Here is an 18,068-nt window from a genome sequence, read left to right as displayed (position 1 = left end):
ACACACACGCTCCCCCAAGCATGGAGAAGCCCCGTGCCTTGGCAGCAATGCAGCCCCTGGGAACGGGACCCCCGGGACAGGGCTTGTCGTGCACCCCCGTGCCCACCCCAGCCCTCCCCTGCCCGGCCGGCTGGCGGGCTTTAATACAGATGCCAAACTCATAATTGTAACTGAGGGTGACAGGGTCACCTTGAGCCCCAGATGCTCGCGCGGTGACAGATGGCGCTGGCAAACCTGATTAGCGGCCCCCGTGCCAGCGCCTGTGGCACCTGCATCCCTCGCCCCTCCCCCGCTCCCCCACCACTCATTACCCACCCATTACTGGGCCTGGGGGGGCGGGGGGCGGGGGCCGGCTGGCACTGCCCAGGAGGGGGCAGGGACTCCGGGGGCCCCCTGGCACCAAGGCTCCCAGCTGGCTCCCCGGCTGGCAGGAGGTGGGCACAGCTGAAGGGGGGGGAATCAGGCGCCTCGTGCCTGCCAGAGCTCGGACTCTGCCTGGGGTTTGGCACAGAAGCCTGGAGGGAGGGGGGGAGAGTGCGCCCCCTGTGGGCCCCTGGTGACCCTGCCCCCCACCAGGGGCCCTTGAAGCAGGGCCTTGGGAGCTGGCCGCCTGGCCTGTTCCCACCCCTCTATGCAGGCCTGTAGGGTCAGAGGTCGCAGGCTCCCACGCCCTGCTGGCCCATCTGTTTCCTCGGGTCCCCTCCTTCTGCTCCCCTCACCTGGGGCCTTCCTTCCTGAGGCAGGAAGAGGGCTGAGAGGGGCCTGGCCGCCCCCCCCCACCCCGCCCCACGCTCCGGGGGGCATTTGGAGTCAGCCCTGACAGCGCCACATGTCCCCACGTCTGTGCCAGACGAGCCCATCTGCCAGGGCCCCGGTTCCAGCCGCCCGAGCCAGGCTGCCCTCATGCGCTGCAGACCCTGTGCCCAGCTAAGGAGGGAGCACCCCTGACGCCCACACCCCAACACAGGGCCACCCGTTCCCAGGGAGCCCCAGTTGGAGGAACACACACACACACACGCACGCGCACGCGTGCGCGCACACACACGCACAACTGGGTTTGGCCAACCTTTATGGTTCCTGTTCAATACCACACTGTGCGTGGGGCTGTGTGGAAAGTTAAGGGAGCGGGGCAGGAGGGGCGCTGGGATCACACGGGTCCTGCCTCTGACTTGGGGGGCCCCAAGTCTCCCCCAGCAGCTATGTCTGCCTCCCTGTCTTGGTTTCTTGGAGGGGGGGTCCCTAGGACGGGGTCATCCCTGTGTCTCCTGGTCCGTGTGGGACCATCTGTCCTCCCTGTAGCTGGGAGCGTGTCTTTCATTCTGGGAGAGGAGGTCCAGCCTAGGGGTCAACGTTGGGTGCCACACTGTCCAGGATTCGAATGCCAGACCTGCCACTTACTGCTGTGGGACCTGAGCGAGTGGCTTTGCCTCTTAGAACCTCAGTTTCCTTCTCTGTAAAATAGGGTGATGCTAACCCCCATCTCATTAGGCTGCTTCGGGGATGACATAAGTCAGCGTGTGTCAAACGCTTAGCGCAGGGCCTGGTAAACTGAGTGCTATGATTATGAGTGGCCCACCCCCACAGCTGGGGACGTGCCTGGTGTCCCTGGGAGCGGGGCAGGGACGCTGGAGACCTGTCAGGCTGTCCCTGTGTCCCTAGTCTCTTGACCCAGCGTACATGACCCAGGTTGGCATCTTTCTGGGCGCGTCTGCCCCCGTCTCCCCAAGATGTGCACATTTGCGTGTCCCTCCATCGTGCTCAGATCACGCCTTCGGGCTGCACTGACATCCTTCAACCAGCACAGTAGACGTCTTCATCCGTCGACGGGAGCCGGGGCCGCTCGCCCGACACCACAGGACCACGGGTGCCCAGCGCTTTCGAGTGGGCACACAGCTGTTGCAAAGGACGAGTGGGGTGGGGTCCAAGCCAGGGACGTAGAGGGACGAGCAGTGGCCAAAGCAGAGGTGGTTTCGGAGGTGAACTGCGGTGCAGCCGGGCTGGGAGATCGCCTGGGACAGGGAGATCGGTGGAGTGTGGGGCCGGAATGGTGAGAATAATCTCCCATCCACTCCCACCCCACCTCGAGAGGCCAGGTTCAAATCCTGACTGCCATCGGCTGGCTGTGTGACTTGGGGCAAGCTACCCAGCCTCTCTGGTCCTGTTTCTTTACCTGTGAAATTATGGAAGTTCGACCAGGAAAAAGAGAAATCAACCTACCCTTTTTGTTGTTGTTGTTGTTGTTAATGTTTGTTTATTTTTGAGAGACAGAGCGTGAGCGGGGCAGAGGCAGAAAGAGAGGGAGACACAGAATCCGAAGCAGGCTCCGGGCTCTGAGCTGTCAGCACAGGAGCCGGATGTGGGGCTCGAACCCTCGAGCCTCGTTTGGTGCCCCAATCTACCCTTTCAACAGAAAGGATTAATACAGGGAAGGGCCGCTCCTCCTGAGCAGGAGACGATGATGAAGGAGGCACCTCTCCGGATAAGGGATTGCAGAAAAAGTTAGTATTACAGGAACCTGGTGGGGATTAGACAGAAAGCCCTAGCCTCTTGCCTAGCACACAGTAAGCGTTCAGTAAAAGTCCCTCCTATGGGGGCCCCTGGGTGGCTCAGTCAGTTAAGCATCTGCCTTCAGCTCAGGTCATGATCTTGAGGTTTGTGAGTTCGAGCCCCGCGTCGGGTGAGCTCGAGCCCTGGTTCAGGTGAGCCCCGCTTCTCTCTCTCCCTCTCTCTCTCTCTCTCTCTCTGCCCCTCGCTCACTTGCACTCTTTCTCCCTCTCTCAAAAAAAAAAAAAAATCCTCCTCTGGTCCCCTCCAAGTAAGTGGCTCTATCAACTCGCCCCAACTTCTCTGCTTCAACCCTGTGTTCCTGCCGCCCTGCGAGCCCCGTCCTCCTCAGTCATTCTGCCCCAGCCACCCCGGCCTCTTCCCTGTTCCAACACAGCACCATGCCCACCTCTGGTCCACTGGTCCATTGCGCTTGCTGTGCCCTCCACCTGAGTTCATCCCAACGCATCTTTTCTCAGAAGCGTCCCCAAGGGAAATGTCACCCCCCTGGTGGTCTCTTTCCTGGGGCTCGTAGTAATTTATAGTTGTCTCTCTTCTTTTAACGTTCCTCTCCTAGAATACAAGCTGCCTGGGGACGGGGACTTTCTCTGCCTTGTTTATGGCTGTAACCCCAGCAGGTGCATCATAGCAAAAGCTAACACTTACTGACGGAGCCCTAACACCATGCCGGGACCCATGCTACTCACCTTAGGTGAACTCTCTCCTCCCACAATGCTACAAGCTGGGGCCATTATTGTCCTCATTTACTGATGAGGGAACCCGAGGCTCAGAGTAGTCCCTCACCTAAGTCCACACAGCTGCCAAAGGGGCTGCTGGCCCTGGGAACACCTCTGTGCCACCCCGGGGCAGTTGCCGCTCTGGGAGAGGGTACGCAGCTGGATCCCAGGCCAGGGGTCCCCTCTGCTGGGCACAGCGTGCGTGGCTGTGCAGGGCAACTGGGGCACAATTCAGGGCCAGGTAGCTGGCCCAAGGCCATGCAATCGCCACCGTATCACCTTCGGCGAAAGTTTGCCGAATGAATAATGAGCCAAGGGGGCTTGGGAACTGACACCCTGCGGGGCATCGTTCCAAACACCTTGCGTGCATTCACATCTGTCATTAAGTCTGTTTTGCCAAGATAGGAAACGAGGCTCAGAGAAGGGAAGCCACTTCCCCTGGGTCACACAGAAGTCATCAGTTAACTTGAAGCCAGGTACACGGAGCACCAAAGCCCGCGTTATAAACACACGGCATGAATTCCCACAGCTCTTAAAGAGCACTGACTGAATGCCCATAACCATATCTGTCTCGTTCTGATGCCCAATAGCCCTTAGGAGGCAGGCACTATTATTCATTTAATCACTCATTCATTCAACAAACACTGAGTGCCCACTGCGTGCCTGGCTCTGTTCACAGGCCTGGCGATGGGGATACAGAAGTGAACAAGGCATAATAATCCGTGCTCTGCTGGAGAAGACATCCTAGTGAGGGAGACGTGACAAATGCAACCACAAAATCAGCTTTACGTGTTAGGCGATGAGGTGTACTACAGTGAGAAATAAAGCAGGAAAGAAGGAACAGGTGAAAGGTGTTGCATCTTTAAATTGTGTCTGAGAAAAAACCTGAAGGAGGGAAGAGAAGGAGCCACAGAATATCTGGGGGTGGGGGAGTGGAATGGCAGAGGCAAAGGGAGCAGCCAGTGCAAAGGCCCTGAGGTAGATGTGGCATTGGTGTGTCCGGAAAAAAGCAAGGTGGCTGGTGTGGCAGGAGTGAAGGAGGTGACAGGCAGAGAGTGCCGGGCCTTGTGGGCCCCGGGAGGGACATGGCTTTGCTCTGACTGGAGTGGGAGCCGTGGAGGGCTCTGAGCGGAAGAAGGAGGAAATCTGACTCAGGTATTCACAGGTGCCCTCTGGCCACCAAATGGAAAAATAGGCCTGGGGGAGAAGGCAGCCATAGAAGGGCGGGAGACCAGGATGGAAGTAACTGCATGGTTGGGTAGGAAAGGCTTAGGCCTCATCTTCTAAGGGAGGAAACAGGATAAGAGACGTTTAGGCGGAGGGTGCGAGGCCGGACCCCAGATCTGTGCAGGACCACCGTCTTGTGCTCTCCGCCAGTGCTGAAACTCGGCCCTCCTCTCCCCCTGCCACCCTCACCTGGGTGAACGGCACAGCCTTGCACCTCTCCCGGGTCACTTCGTGCGGGTCCAGGGGCAGAGACATGGTGGGGGCCGCTTCCTGCCCCTGCTGCAGACTACCTCTCCCCAGCCGGCCAGTTTTCTGCAGGCCCAAGAAGGCCTTCCAGCTGCTGAGGGCAGAGGATTGTACCTGGGAGGCTGGGACCCCTCGGCCCAGAGCCCGGGTCTCATTGGTGGCAGCCCAGAGCCGAGATGGGGGCCCCTGGGGTCCGGGCCTCCCAAAGCCTGTGGGCAAGTGGGCCCCACTGAGCAGGCTCAGGAGAGCAATCAGCTGGCGGAGGAACATCTGTCCGTCTGTCAATCTGGGACTGGGCTCAGGGTCCTGGGCAGTCGACCCTGCTGTCTGGTGGGTGGAACCGAGGCCCTTCGGACCTGCTTTAAATGGCTTTCCCCCAACCTCTGCAAACCCACAGTGGGAAGGAAAATAAACTGAGGCCTGCTGGGTTCCCACCCCTCCCCCCACCAGCCTGGCAGGGAGCTGGGGGGGGGGGGGGGGCTGGGTCTGTGGGTGTGTGGGCCTTGGGGATGGGAAAGGCAAGTCTGGAAACAGGGACTCAGGGGCACGATGCCTGGAGGCTCTGAGGGGGCTCCTTTCTAGGTCTGGGGCACATCCATCCCTCCGTTTAGCAAAATCAGACAATTCCAGCCAGGCCTCTCAGGTTTCAGCCTGAGCATTGCAACTTTTTTTTTTTTTTTAAGTGTTTTTATTTGTTTTTGAGAGAGAGAGAGAGAGAGAGAGCGAGCATGGGTGGGGTAGGGGCAGAGGGAGAGAGACACACGCACGCAGAATCCGAAGCAGGCTCCAGGCTCCGAGCTGCCAGCACAGAGCCCGACGCGGGGCTCAGACTCGTGAACCGTTGAGATCATGACCTGAACCCAAGTCAGACGCTTCCCGGACTGAGCCACCCAGGCGCCCCAGCGTTGCAACTTTCTGGCCGTGCAACCTCTGTGAAGTCCCTTCACCCCTCTGGAGGCTCAACGTCCTCTTTGGTTCCGGGGATGTATATAATATGTTATTAACTCTCCCTACCTGGTGGGGCTATTCTGAGGACTCAAAGGAGATAAGTTACCCAAGCAGCTTACAATAGAGGCTGATACACAGTAGAACCATGAGTAAACTATGATTAACTTCATTATAGCTGTTTTTCCTTTAGCACCTATTAGAGGCCAGGCGTGATTCCCAGCCCTGGGGACTCGGGGGGGGGGGGGGGGGGGCAAGACAGAAATGGGTTCTCGCTGTGGATGTAACACTGCAGTGCAGAAAACAAGCAGTACAAGATAAGATGATGTCAGGGTCTGAAGTGTTAGGTTATTTAAATAGCATGTGCCTATTTAAGTCAGGGCGGGGACTTCTGCCCCCCAGGGTGGTCAGAGAAGGCCTCCCCGAGGAGGTGACATTTTTGCAGAGCCCCGAGGTGGTGCTGGAGGCGATGGGAACAGCCCGGTGGGGGGTGGAGGCTGGAGGGCTGGAAGCACATGAAGAGGGTGGGAGCCGTGTCCCAGGCTTTGGAGCCCCGGGGACGCCTGGGTGGGGGGCCGGGCAGGGCCCTGGCACCCCCGTAGCCCCCATTTCGCACCCAGGCGAGGAGCCGCCGGCGCAGGGGCCGTGAGAAGCCGCACGGCCGGTCCTTCCCGCGCCCCGCGGGGCTGCGAAGTGCGATGGGGCGCGCTCGCCCTCTGGCGGCGGCTCTCGGGACTGCGCGGCAGCCGCGCCCGGGGCATCTGCCTCCTGGACGCCCCACCTGGAGGTGCGAGGGTGCTTCCCACACACCCCGCTGCATCCGAGCTCCTGGGCGTCCCCCAGCCCGCCCCCTCGAAGTCCTCTAGACCCAGCTGATGCCCAGGGCTAACGCCCCAAACTTTGGAGCACCGTTGAGCCCCTCGCTTTCTCTGACTGCACCCACCCCCCCCATCTGCTATGACGGCAAATCCCGTCTGCTCCAGAATCTACCTAGAATCCGTCCACTTCTCACTCCTCTCTCGCCCCCCGCCCAGACACGGCCCCTGTTATTTCCCCGCTTGAACCAGTACGGCCCCTCCACCCTGGGTTGGTGCTCGAGCTCCCAGCACCTCTCCGCAAAGTCTGTTCCCCCCACAGCAGCCAGGAGGCGCCGGTGAGCACTTGGGTCCGGGCACTTTTCTTTGCTCAGAACCTTCCAGGGCTCGCACCTCGCTCGGGTGACAGCCAAAGTCCTCACTGCAGCCCACAGGTGTCGCCCGTTTGCTCCTATCACCACCACCCCTTCCTCCTCTTTCCCACCCTCTCCCCCCTTCTTACTCCCTCCCTCCCCCCCCTCCAACCCCCCCCCCCTCCCCCCGCCCCGGCCTCCTTCGCTCTTCTCCAGACTCACCAGGCATAATCCCATAATACTACACAGTGGTACCGGGCTAAGGAACCTATTTTTTTTTTTTACACGGAAGGATATCCATGAAAATTAAGTTTACAGGTTTTTTTAAATGTTTATTTATTTTGAGAGACAGCGTGCACAAGCTGGAGAGGTGCAGAGAGAGACACAGAGAATCCCAAGCAGGCTCCCCACTGTCAGCACGGAGCCCCACACAGGGCTCAAACTCAGGAACTGTGAGATCACGACCTGAGCCGAAATCATGAGTGGGTTGCTTAATGGAGTGAACCACCCAGGCGCCCCCAAGAAAATTGAATTAAAAAAAATATTCGGATGTCTATTACATGCTGACCTTTTGGAGGAGGAGAGTAAGAATTTACAAGCTGGGGGTGGGGGTGGCTTAGTTGGCTAAGGGACAAACTCTTGATTTCAGCTCAGGTCATGATCTCATGGTTGGTGAGATCAAGTTCTGCCTGGAGCTCTGTGCTGACAGCACAGAGCCTGCTTGGGGTTCTCTCTCTCTCTCTCTCTCTCTCTCTCTCCCCACCCCGCTCATGCACTCACACACTCTCTCAAAATAAATAAATGAACTTAAAAAAATTTTTTTGAAAAGAATTTACAAGCTATGGTTTACTTGTACTTGCATTAAAAATTTTTTTAATGCATGTTAATTTTTGAAAGAGCATGAGCAGGGGAAGGGCAGAGAGAAGGAGATATAGAATCGGAAGCAGGCTCCAGGCTCTGAACTGGCAGCACAGAGCCCAAAGCAGGGATCGAATCCACCAACTGGGAGATCATGACCTGAGCTGAGGTCCCTGCCTAACTGATTGAGCCACCCAGGTGCCCCTACTTGTATTTCCATGTTGAAAAGAGCAGCAAGATTTTCCTTTTAGGGAGGGGTTTCACTTTAGAGTTTAAAAACTCTTTTAAGCATACAAAACCGAAACATAAGAAAAGAAAAAAACACAAATGAAAGCAATCTATATACCATTGTCCTGCCCTTTGCTTTTTAGGTGAACTATTTCAGGCATTCAAATAAGTATAGGTAAAAAAATATATATATATGACACCCCTAAAACATTTTTAAAAAATTAAAAAAGGAAAAAAAAAGGGTGCCTGGGTGGCTCAGTCGGTTAAGCGTCCTACTCTTAATTTCAGCTCAGGTCATGGTCTCATGGTTCATGGGCTCAAGCCCCACATTGGGCTCTGTGCTGACAATGCAGAGCCTGCTTAGGACTCTCTCCCTCCCTCTCTCTCTCTCTCTCTCTCTCTGCCTCTCTGCTCCCCACATCATGCACACTCACCTGCTCTCTCGCTCTCTCTCAAATGAACTTAAAATTTTTTTTAATGTTTATTTATTTTTGAGAGACACAAAGCATGAGCAGGGGAGGGGCAGAGAGAGAGAGAGAGAGAGAGAGAGAGAGAATCTGAAGCAGGTTCCAGGCCCTGAGCTGCCAACACAGAGCCCCACATAGGACTCGAACTCACGAGCTGTGAGATCATGACCTGAGCCGAAGTCAGATGCCCAACCGACTGAGCCACCCAGGGGCCCTAATGACCTCATTTTAATTACTTTCTTAGAGATCTTACTTCTAAATATGGTCACATTCTGAGGCACTGGCAGGTGGCACTTTGACATGTGAATCTCGGGGGGACATGACTCAGTCCAACAAGGACTGATACATGTTACAATATGGATGTGCCTCAAAAACCTGCAAATGAAGAATCCAGACACAAATTGCCACAAACGGCTCCATTTATATGAAATGTCCAGAATTAGGCAAATCCAGAGAGACAGAAAGGAGTTTACTGGTTGCCAGGAACTGATGGGAGGGGGGACTGGGGAGTGACTGTTCATGGGTATGGAGTTTCCTTCTGGGGCGATGGGAATGCTCTAGAACTAAATAGCGGTACTGGTTGCTCGATATTGTGAATGTACTAAATGCCACTGGAGTGTTCACTGCACATGATTGATTGTATGCTGTGTAAATTTTAATTTAAATGTAAATTAAAATTTCAACTTAAGACCTGCCCTCAGGGGGCGCCTGGGTGGCTCGGTCGGTTGAGCGTCCGACTTCGGCTCAGGGCATGATCACGTGGTTCGTGTGTTCGAGCCCCGCGTCGGGCTCTGTGCTGACAGCTCGGAACCTGGAGCCTGTTTCGGATCCTGTGTCTCCCTCTCTCTGCTCCTCCCCCACTCATGCTCTGTATGTCTGTCTGTCTCTCAAAAATAAGTAAAGCTTAATTTTTTTTTTTTTTTTTAAAACCTACCCCCAGAAGCCTTACCCCTTCTTTCCCCCTTGTCCCTTCCCCCCCCCCCCGCCCCCCGCCCCCCGGAGGGGGGCCGTTGGGGCGGGGGGTTTGTAAACCCCGGGGCCCGGCTGGGGGGGGGGGGGGGGGGGGGGGAAGCTAGTTTGTCGTCAAAGTGCCTGCTCTTAACTTCTAAGCTGATGTTTCCCAGAGTGGATCCGAAACCTCCTGACCTGGTAGGAAACTGCTGTTCAGAAATCCTGCACCATTGTGGGGACTTCCTTCCTCTTTCACCATTGTAGTTATTTGTGCGTCTCACCCACAAGACTGTGAGCTTGTCTTTGACTTTGAGGTCAAAGACCAGTTATACTTCATTACCTGTCTCTTCAAAGGTTCAGGAAGTAGAGAAGGTGACCACTGAGTTAAATCTGCATGACAAGAAAGAGCCCACCATATAAAGATCTTGGGAGACAGTTCTAGGCATAGAAACAACAGAGGTGATGCAAAGGCCCTGAGGCCAGTGCGGGTCTGGGACCATGTGGCCCCTTCTGCCACCTAATGGGTCTTCCTGCTTCTCCATGTTGCTCCACTCAATGTCTTTTCTTCTCAGCAGCCAGAGGAGAACTATAAATCATATCCATCTCTTCTCGGCTCAAAGACTTCCCATGGCTCCCCATTGCCCTTGGAATAAACCATATTCCTCACCATGGCCTATAATGCCCGCAGGGCTGGCCCTTGCCTATCATTCTTCACTGCACCTCCTTCCCCAACCCCCTTCGTTCACTGGACCTCAATCACAGTAGCCATATGTCCCTCAGCAAATCCCGGGGAAAGACTTGGATTTCTTGGGCACTTCAGGGAAACCTCCTCGTGGGCACAGGGGAACACAGATAGGGAGGCTCACTGCAGGATTATTTCTGCAGTCAAGAAAAATTGGAAACAAACGTCCATCAAAAGAGCCTGCTGTAATAATTATAGTTTATTCCTACCATGAACGATATGGAGCACAGATTTTTTTTTTAACTTTTTTTTTTTTTTTTTTTTTTTTTTTTTAAACCACTACGCTCAGTAAGAAATATACTTCAAGGCGCCTGGGTGGCTCAGTCAGTTAAGCGCCTGACTGTCGATTTTGGCTCAGGTCATGATCTCACAGTCTGTGAGCTTGAGCCCCCTGTCGGGCTATTCACTGACAGCACAAAGCCTGCTTGGGATTCTCTCTCTCTCTCTGCCTCTCCCTGACTCACGCACACTCTCTCAAAATAAGTAAACATTAAAAAAAAAAATTGGGGCACCTGGGTGGGTCAGTCGGTTAAGCGTCAGACTTCGGCTCAGGTCACGATCTCACAGTCCGTGAGTTCAAGCCCCGCGTCGGGCTCTGTGCTGACAACTCGGAGCCTGGAGCCTGCTTCAGATTCTGTGTTTCCCTCTCTCTGCCCCTCCCCCATTCATGCTCTGTCTTTCTCTGTCTTAAAAATAAAAATAAACATTAACAAAAAAAATTTTTTTTAAATAAGACACATACTTTATATTGTGAACCAGAAGCAGATTATATTTTCCAAAGAGACCTCAACGATATGCCCCATCCTCTGTGCTCTACATACAATCTTTTGTATGTGACCTTGAAAATCGTTTGATTGCATGACAAAGTCTTTGATCCCTCCCCTTGAACCTAGACTTTGTGACTGGCTCCACCAATAGAATCAAACAGAAATGATGTCATGTGACTTCTTTTTTTTTTTTAATTTTTTAACATTTATTTTTGAGAGAGCGAGCGAGAGAGAGAGAGACAGAGCATGAGTGGGGGAGGGGCAGAGAGAGAGACGGAGACACAGAATCCGAAGCAGGCTCCGGGCTCCGAGCCGTCAGCCCAGAGCCTGACGCGGGGCTCGAACTCACGAACCGAGAGATCATGACCTGCGCCAAAGTTGGATGCCTAACTGACTGAGCCACCCAGGCGACCCATGTCATGTGATTTCCGAAACTCAGTCATAAAAATGCCACGCACTTCGGCCTTGTTCACTTGGGACCCAGCTACCATGTTGTGAAGCGGCCCAAATTGGCTCACACGGAGAAACCGCTATGCAGATGATACTCCGCCCAACAGCCCAGCTGAGACTTCAGCTGGCGTCAATAATGAGACATGAATGAAGGAAGATGCCTGCCGAAGATTCTGGAGGCTAGGCATCAGGTCATTCAACTTCAAATTCTCCCCAGCAAGGGCCGCAGAAAGCATGGAACAGAGACAAGCCCTCCCCACTGGGCTCCGCCCAAATTCCTGATCTATAACACTCTTTGAGCATAATCAAAACGGCGGTTTGGGGCCGGGTTTGTTAGCAGCGATCACAACTGGAACATTAGCATATCCATATACGTATATGTGGCAGAAAGTTTTCTTTTACCAGAGGATACTTACCCTTACTACATGTGATACAATCTGGTATTTTTATTCTACTCTTTTTTTTTTTTTTTCTATGAAAAATAACCACTTGAGGGGTGCCTGGGTGGCTCAGTCGGCTAAGCGTCCGACTTCAGCTCAGGTCACGATCTCTCGGTCTGTGAGTTCAAGTCCCGCGTCGGGCTCTGGGCTGATGGCTCAGAGCCTGGAGCCTGCTTCCGATTCTGTGTCTCCCTCTCTCTCTGTCCCTCCCCCATTCACGCTCGGTCTCTCTCTGTCTCAAAAATAAATCAACGTTAAAAAAATAATAATAAATAACCACTCTACATTCATGTTCATGGGAACGTTATTCACAGCAGTCATAAGGTGGAAGCAGCCCAAGGGTACGTCGATGGACGAATGAACAGACCAAACGTGGTAAACACATACTCCGGGATATTATTCCGTCTTAAAAAGGAAGGAAATTCTAACACATGCTACAACGGGGACGTTGTTGAGGACATTAGGCTCCGTAAAATAAACCAGCCACGAAAGGACAAATATAACATGATTCTACTTCTATGAAATCCCTGGAGTTGTCAGATTCATAAGAGAAAGAAATAGAATGGCGGGTGCCGGGGCTGGGGGAGGGAGGAATGAGGAGTTAGTATTTAACGGGGACAGTTTCTGTTTTGCAAGATGACCAATTCCAGGGATGGATGGCGATAAGGGTTGCACAACCATGTGAATATGCTTGGAGACACTGAATAGTACACTTTGTTACTTTTTTAAAGTAATCTCTGCACCCAACAGGGAGCTCGAACTCACAACCCGGAGATGAAGAGTTGCATGCTCCACCAACTGAGCTAGCCAGGCCCCCCTAAATAGGACACTTTTTGATGGGGCGCCTGGGTGGCTCAGTCGGTTAAGCATCTGCCTTTGGCTCAGGTCATGATCTCACGGTTCGTGGGTTCGAACCCTGAGTTGAACTCTGGGCTGACAGCTCAGAGCCTGGAGCCTCCTTCAGATTCTGCGTCTCTGTCTCTCTCTCTGCCCCTCCCCCACTGGCGCTCTGTCTCTCTCTCTCTCTCAAAAAAACCCGAATAAACATTTTTTTAAACATTAAAAAAATAAAGTGATGATGATGGGGTGCGTGGGTGGCTCAGTCGGTTGGGTCCCTGACTTTGGCTCAGGTCGTGATCTCATGGTTCGTGAGATCAAGCCCCACCTCGGGCTCTTGGCCGACCGCATGGAGCCGTCAGCAATTCCGGTTGCTTGGGATCCTCTCTCTCCCGCTCTCTCTACCCCTCCCTTGCGCACGGTCTCTAAATAAATAAATAAATAAAAATTTAAATAAGTAAGTAAGTAAATAAAAGATCTGAAGCGATCCAGTCAAATGTTAATATCTGTTGAGTCTGGGTGATGACGCATGTGACTGTACTCATCTGTCCCTGTGAAATAATTTGTTAACACTATAAGTGACAATGCATAAAGCGAGGCTCTAGGATACATTAGAAACTGACACAAGTTGGGGAAGCAGCTCAGTCAGGGGAGCGGAGGATGGGAGACAGGTGGGCGTAAGACTGCTCACTGCAATCGTTTTTGTTGCTTGTATGTTTGTTTTTTTCACTTGCAAAATATAATAAATCTACAGGAAAGTATGCAAGCCACACATACACAGCTTAAAAAATACTTATAGCTCAGGCGTCACTGTAGCCAAGAAAGAACCCTGAATCCAGTCTATCTGGAGAAAAGCAAACAGAACAGGACTGCCCAGCCCAATGACCTGTCACGAAGCGGCCCCCTCCCCTTCCCACCCTGCCACGTGACCCACCAGATGCCTACTCGTCCCCGCCAGAGGTATCCCACCAGGACTTCGAGAATGATCGCTGCTGCCTTGCTTTCATCGGTCACCCCTCAAGGTGCGCATCCCTAATGACACCACTGGTTCTCCGCTTTCCACAAAAAGGATGACTTGTGAAAACTTCGCACAACGAAAAACAGCCCCTTGTGAACAGGAATCACGTGGGTCCTGCTTGTTACAAATGATGTCCCTGGGAATCACTCGCGTTGCTGTGGGCGGCTGTAATCTCTGCGCTTGCATTCCTGTGTAGTATTCTGTTGGTTGCAACATCAAAACCTAGGTCTCCGTTCTGCTGTGAATGGACTCAGGCACCCGCTGTTTCCGGTTTGGGATTGATACATACACGGCGCTGTTGCGAGCTAGGGTTCTTCTCCAGGCTTCCTAGTTCACTGCGCAAACTGCGATTCATGTGTGTGATAAAATACACGTAACGTTAAATATACCATTTTAATCATTTTCAAGCGTCGTGTCCAGTGCTATTAAGCACATTGACATTGTTGTGCAACCACTGCCACTCTCCGGCTCCAGAATTGTTTCGTCTTCTCAAACAGAAACCCCGTCCCCCTTAAACACTAACTAACGCCCATTCTTTGTCCTGCCAACCACCATTCTGCTTTCCGTCTCTACGGATTTGGTTCCCCCAAAGGACCTCATATAAGTGGAATCACACAATATATGTTCTTTTGTGACTGGCTTATTTCACTCAGTATAATGTCTTCCAGATTTACCCATGTTCTTCAGCCCATTTCCTTCCTTTTGAAGACTGAAATCCTGTTTTTAAAAAGTAGTGTTGGGGCACCTAGGTGGTTCAGTCGGTGGAGCATCCGACTTCGGCTCAGGTCATGCTGTTGCACTTAACGAGTTCAAGCCCCGCGTCAGGCTCTGTGCTGACAGCTCAGGGCCTGGAGCCTGCTTTGGATTCTGTGTCTCCTGTTTTTTCTGCCCCTCCCCTGCTTGCGCTCTCTCTCTCTCAAAACTCAACAAACATTTAAAAAAAATTTGTGTAAGTAGTATTTAATTTCTGCACCTTGATCAACCAATTTAAACATTTTTTAAATATGAAAAATTAAAAGGCATAAAGTAACAAAATATTTACAATAAAATTTAAGATCGAATTTCTACATAAATGTCTTAAATAACCATAGAACTTTAAATAAGTGTTTTAAATAGAAATTTAAACAGTTTAAACAATTGTCTAGGTAAGGTTTTACATAATTCTTTAAAATAAAAATCTTGAGGGCACCTGGGTGGCTCAGTCAGTTAAGCATCGGACTTCGGCTCAGGTCACAATCTCACAGTTCCCGCATTTGAGCCCTGCACTGGGCTCTGTGCTGACAGCTCAGGGCCTGGAGCCTGCTTTGGATTCTGTGTTTCCCCCTCTCTCTGCCCCTCCCCTGTTCACCTTCCCCGCTCACACACACACTCTCTCTCTCTCTCATTAAAAAATAAATAAGGGGCGCCTGGGTGGCGCAGTCGGTTAAGCCTCCGACTTCAGCCAGGTCACGATCTCGCGGTCCGTGAGTTCGAGCCCCGCGTCGGGCTCTGGGCTGATGGCTCAGAGCCTGGACCCTGTTTCTGATTCTGTGTCTCCCTCTCTCTCTGTCCCTCCCCCGTTCATGCTCTGTCTCTCTCTGTCCCAAAAAAATAAATAAACGTTGAAAAAAATTAAAAAAAAAAACAAACAAATAAATAAATAAAAACCCTGAAATAGTCAAAATCAAATTTAAAGCATAAAATGAAGCATAACAAATATTTAATGTTATGAACAATATTTAAGTATTTAAGATGAAATTTAAACATTTTAACGAATACCTTAAATAGATTCTAAATATTTAAAATATAAAGTAATATGTAGTTTAAACTTCACATGGAAGTCATATTTAAGTTTTTAAACATTTCATATTTACATTGTAAAATGAAAAATCAAATGCTACTTTAAGAATATAAAATGAAAATATAATGCGATTTTAATAAATAACTGGTAAAAAAAAAAAATTCTAAACTATACTTGAAGACGGATAAAAAACTTCTTACCCCCTCCTCTCCCCAGCCGGGAGCTGGGGCCACGGGGACTCCCCCTCGCCCCGCCCAGCCCGTCTCCGGACCTCGCGCGCAGGCAGTGTTGTGGCCAGCCCGGCCGGCCCGCGAGGACCCCGCGCAGCCAAGATGGCGGCGGCCGTGCGGCGGGCGCGCAGCCTGCTAGGGCTGGCGACGACCCTGGCCCGGGGCTCCCGGGACTACCGGGCGCCGCCGCCCCCACGCCGCTCGCCAGGGCCCTGGTGGCCGGACCCGGACGACCCACTGACCCCACGCTGGCAGCTAGGGCCGCGCTACGCGGCCAAGCAGTTCGCGCGGCACGGCGCCGCCTCCGGGGTGGCCGCCGGTTCGCTGTGGCCCTCGCGGGAGCAGCTCCGCGAGCTGGAGGCCGAGGAGCGCGAATGGTGCCCGAGCCTGGCGGCCATGCAGGAGTCGCTGCGGGTGCAGCGGCTGGCGGAGGAGCAGAAGCGTCAGGCCAGGTGTGTGCGGTGGGGTGGGCGCGGGGCTGCGGGCTGTGTCCTCTGCGGCCGGGCGGATGAACTGTTGTGCACGGTGCTTAACTCTATCCAGCGTCCATCGCAGGGGGGTTTGCGTGCTGTATGTAGATTTACCTGTATGCTCACCTAGCTACAAGACAGATTTTTGAGTAACAATTCGTTTAGCCACTCATCAAATCTTTACTGAGGGCCTCCCGTGTAAGGCCTTGTCCCAGGTGCCGGGCACAGAGCAGAGAACAAAACAAGATAATTTCAGGTGGGGGCAGAGAACCATGAGGAAGAGAGATAAAATTGAGTTAAAAGTGTGCCTTGGAGAGCGACTTTGGCTTGCAAGACCTCGAACCTCGGGCTCTGAGGACTCGATACTTAGAGACTTGAGTGGCCAGACATAGCCGTGGGGAGATCGTCGGGAGAGTGTTACTGGTACTGGGAACAGCTGGTGCAAAGGCCCTGAGGTAGGAATATGCTTTAAGAACTGCCAGGAGGTCAGTGTGACTGAGGAAGAGTGGGAGGTGATGGGGCCTGCAGTCAAGGGCAGAGGTCAGACTTGGAGACAACTCTGAAGAAGACTTGAAGAATGCAAGACCAGGGGCATCAGGACGGTACCACTTCCCAGAGGGAGTGGGCAGGCAAGTTGGAGGAGCAGGCCAGGCATGTTCCTGGTTTTCACTGTTCTTGTCCTCACAATAGCTCTAAGAGGAAGAGGGGATCTCCTTCATTTTAGAGATGAGAAACCGAAGCTTGGAAATTTGGAATCACTTGTCCAGTCACCCACGCATTGAACAGTGGATCTAGAATGTGAATCCCAGGCTCTACCCCATCCCAGCGGGATAACCCTGCCATCAGGCTTCAGATCTTTCACCTTCACGTCTCTAATCTTTAAAATGGGGCTGTGCCGCTTAACCAGCTGAGCCACCAGGCGCCCATGTCATTATTTTTCACCTCTGATAATATTCTTGATATTGAAATCTACTTAATCTGGTATTAATATAGCCACCTTGGGTTTCTTAAAAAACAAACAAATAAAATAAAATGGGGCCGTGCCTCACAACTACTCATAGGATCGGAGGGAAAGGTCCAAGCCATTTCTTGCCTTTACAACTGGGCCTGGCATACAGCAGGTGCTCAAGTGATGTCTGTAGGAGGAAAGCGCTGTGGGAATGGCCATACGGTGTGTGGCTCTGGGACGGCTCAGTAGACAGCTCAGGGAAATGCTGAGTTGACTCTGGGTCTCCTCCTGGGGGTTCTGGGGATCTGGCTCTCTTGTGCTCAAAATCACGCACAAGTTAGTTCCTCTCTCCTGCCCGTTACTTCAGTTGTCAAGGATTTTTCCTGACAGTTTTAACGACCACCGAGTCTTCCCAGTTTTTCATCTCCGCGGGGAAGTCAATGTGGGCAGACTAGGGGGTGGGCTGTGGGTAGACGGGTGCTCCTTTTCTGGCTGGGCGTCGCTGTTCTCACCGCCCCGCCCTCCGCTGCAGGGAGCAGCTCATTGCCGAGTGCATGGCCAAGATGCCACAGATGATTGAGAGCTGGCGGCGGCAGCAGCAGGAGCGCAGGGAGAAGGAGCAGGCGGACAAGGAGCGGCGGGCCCAACTGCAGGCTGAGGCCCAGGAGCGCCTGGGCTACCACGTGGACCCGAGGAGCGCCCGCTTCCAGGAGCTGCTGCAGGACCTGGAGAAGCAGCAGCGCAAACGCCTCAAGGAGGAGAAACAAAGACAGAAGAAGGAGGCACGAGCTGCTGCGCTGGCCGCTGCCACAGCCGAAGACCCAGCAACCTCCGTGGCACCCGGTTCCTGACTGGTCTTCTCCCAATAAAACCTGCCGCCTGATGGCCCCACCCCTGATTTTGTCCTCCTCTCTCATCAGGCCCCCTCCTGGGCCCCCTGGTTCCTTCCCAACACCTGGGGCCAGGGAATCCCCCACCTTTCCTGGCTCTGCTCACTCGGGGACTCTGGGCCCT

General features: G+C 53.1%; 2 protein-coding genes across 2 annotated transcripts; one reads left to right on the top strand and one right to left on the bottom strand.

The window, feature by feature from the left end:
• Window positions 1-1,221: 1,221 nt before the first annotated feature.
• DAND5 (DAN domain BMP antagonist family member 5) lies at window positions 1,222-5,024 on the bottom strand. The gene is made up of 2 exons (XM_040449666.1): window positions 4,698-5,024; window positions 1,222-2,009 (listed from the first exon to the last, which is right to left on the bottom strand). The coding sequence occupies exons 1-2, from the start codon at window positions 5,022-5,024 to the stop codon at window positions 1,764-1,766; spliced, it is 573 nt and encodes a 190-aa protein (XP_040305600.1). The 3' UTR covers window positions 1,222-1,763.
• Window positions 5,025-15,710: 10,686 nt separating this feature from the next.
• GADD45GIP1 (GADD45G interacting protein 1) lies at window positions 15,711-17,952 on the top strand. Its single transcript, XM_040450077.1, has 2 exons — window positions 15,711-16,087; window positions 17,587-17,952. Exons 1-2 carry the CDS (start codon window positions 15,738-15,740, stop codon window positions 17,903-17,905), a joined length of 669 nt encoding a protein of 222 aa, XP_040306011.1. The 5' UTR covers window positions 15,711-15,737; the 3' UTR covers window positions 17,906-17,952.
• Window positions 17,953-18,068: the final 116 nt, after the last annotated feature.

The sequence above is a fragment of the Herpailurus yagouaroundi genome, unplaced genomic scaffold (assembly GCF_014898765.1).
Source record: "Herpailurus yagouaroundi ecotype Mexico unplaced genomic scaffold, PumYag 200, whole genome shotgun sequence".
Lineage (NCBI taxonomy): Eukaryota > Metazoa > Chordata > Mammalia > Carnivora > Felidae > Herpailurus > Herpailurus yagouaroundi.
The sequence above is the reverse complement of the archived record's forward strand: the minus strand, read 5'-3'. Positions and strand labels throughout refer to the sequence as shown.

Bases quoted from the DNA above. Each gene is read 5' to 3' on its own strand.
- GADD45GIP1 (XM_040450077.1), top strand. From the start codon at position 15,738: ATGGCGGCGGCCGTGCGGCGGGCGCGCAGCCTGCTAGGGCTGGCGACG. The intron at 16,088-17,586 runs GTGTGTGCGGTG...CCTCCGCTGCAG, and splicing joins GAGCAGAAGCGTCAGGCCAG to GGAGCAGCTCATTGCCGAGT.
- DAND5 (XM_040449666.1), bottom strand. From the start codon at position 5,024: ATGTTCCTCCGCCAGCTGATTGCTCTCCTGAGCCTGCTCAGTGGGGCC. The intron at 2,010-4,697 runs GTGAGGGTGGCA...TCCCTGTCCCAG, and splicing joins AGGCTGTGCCGTTCACCCAG to GCGATCTCCCAGCCCGGCTG.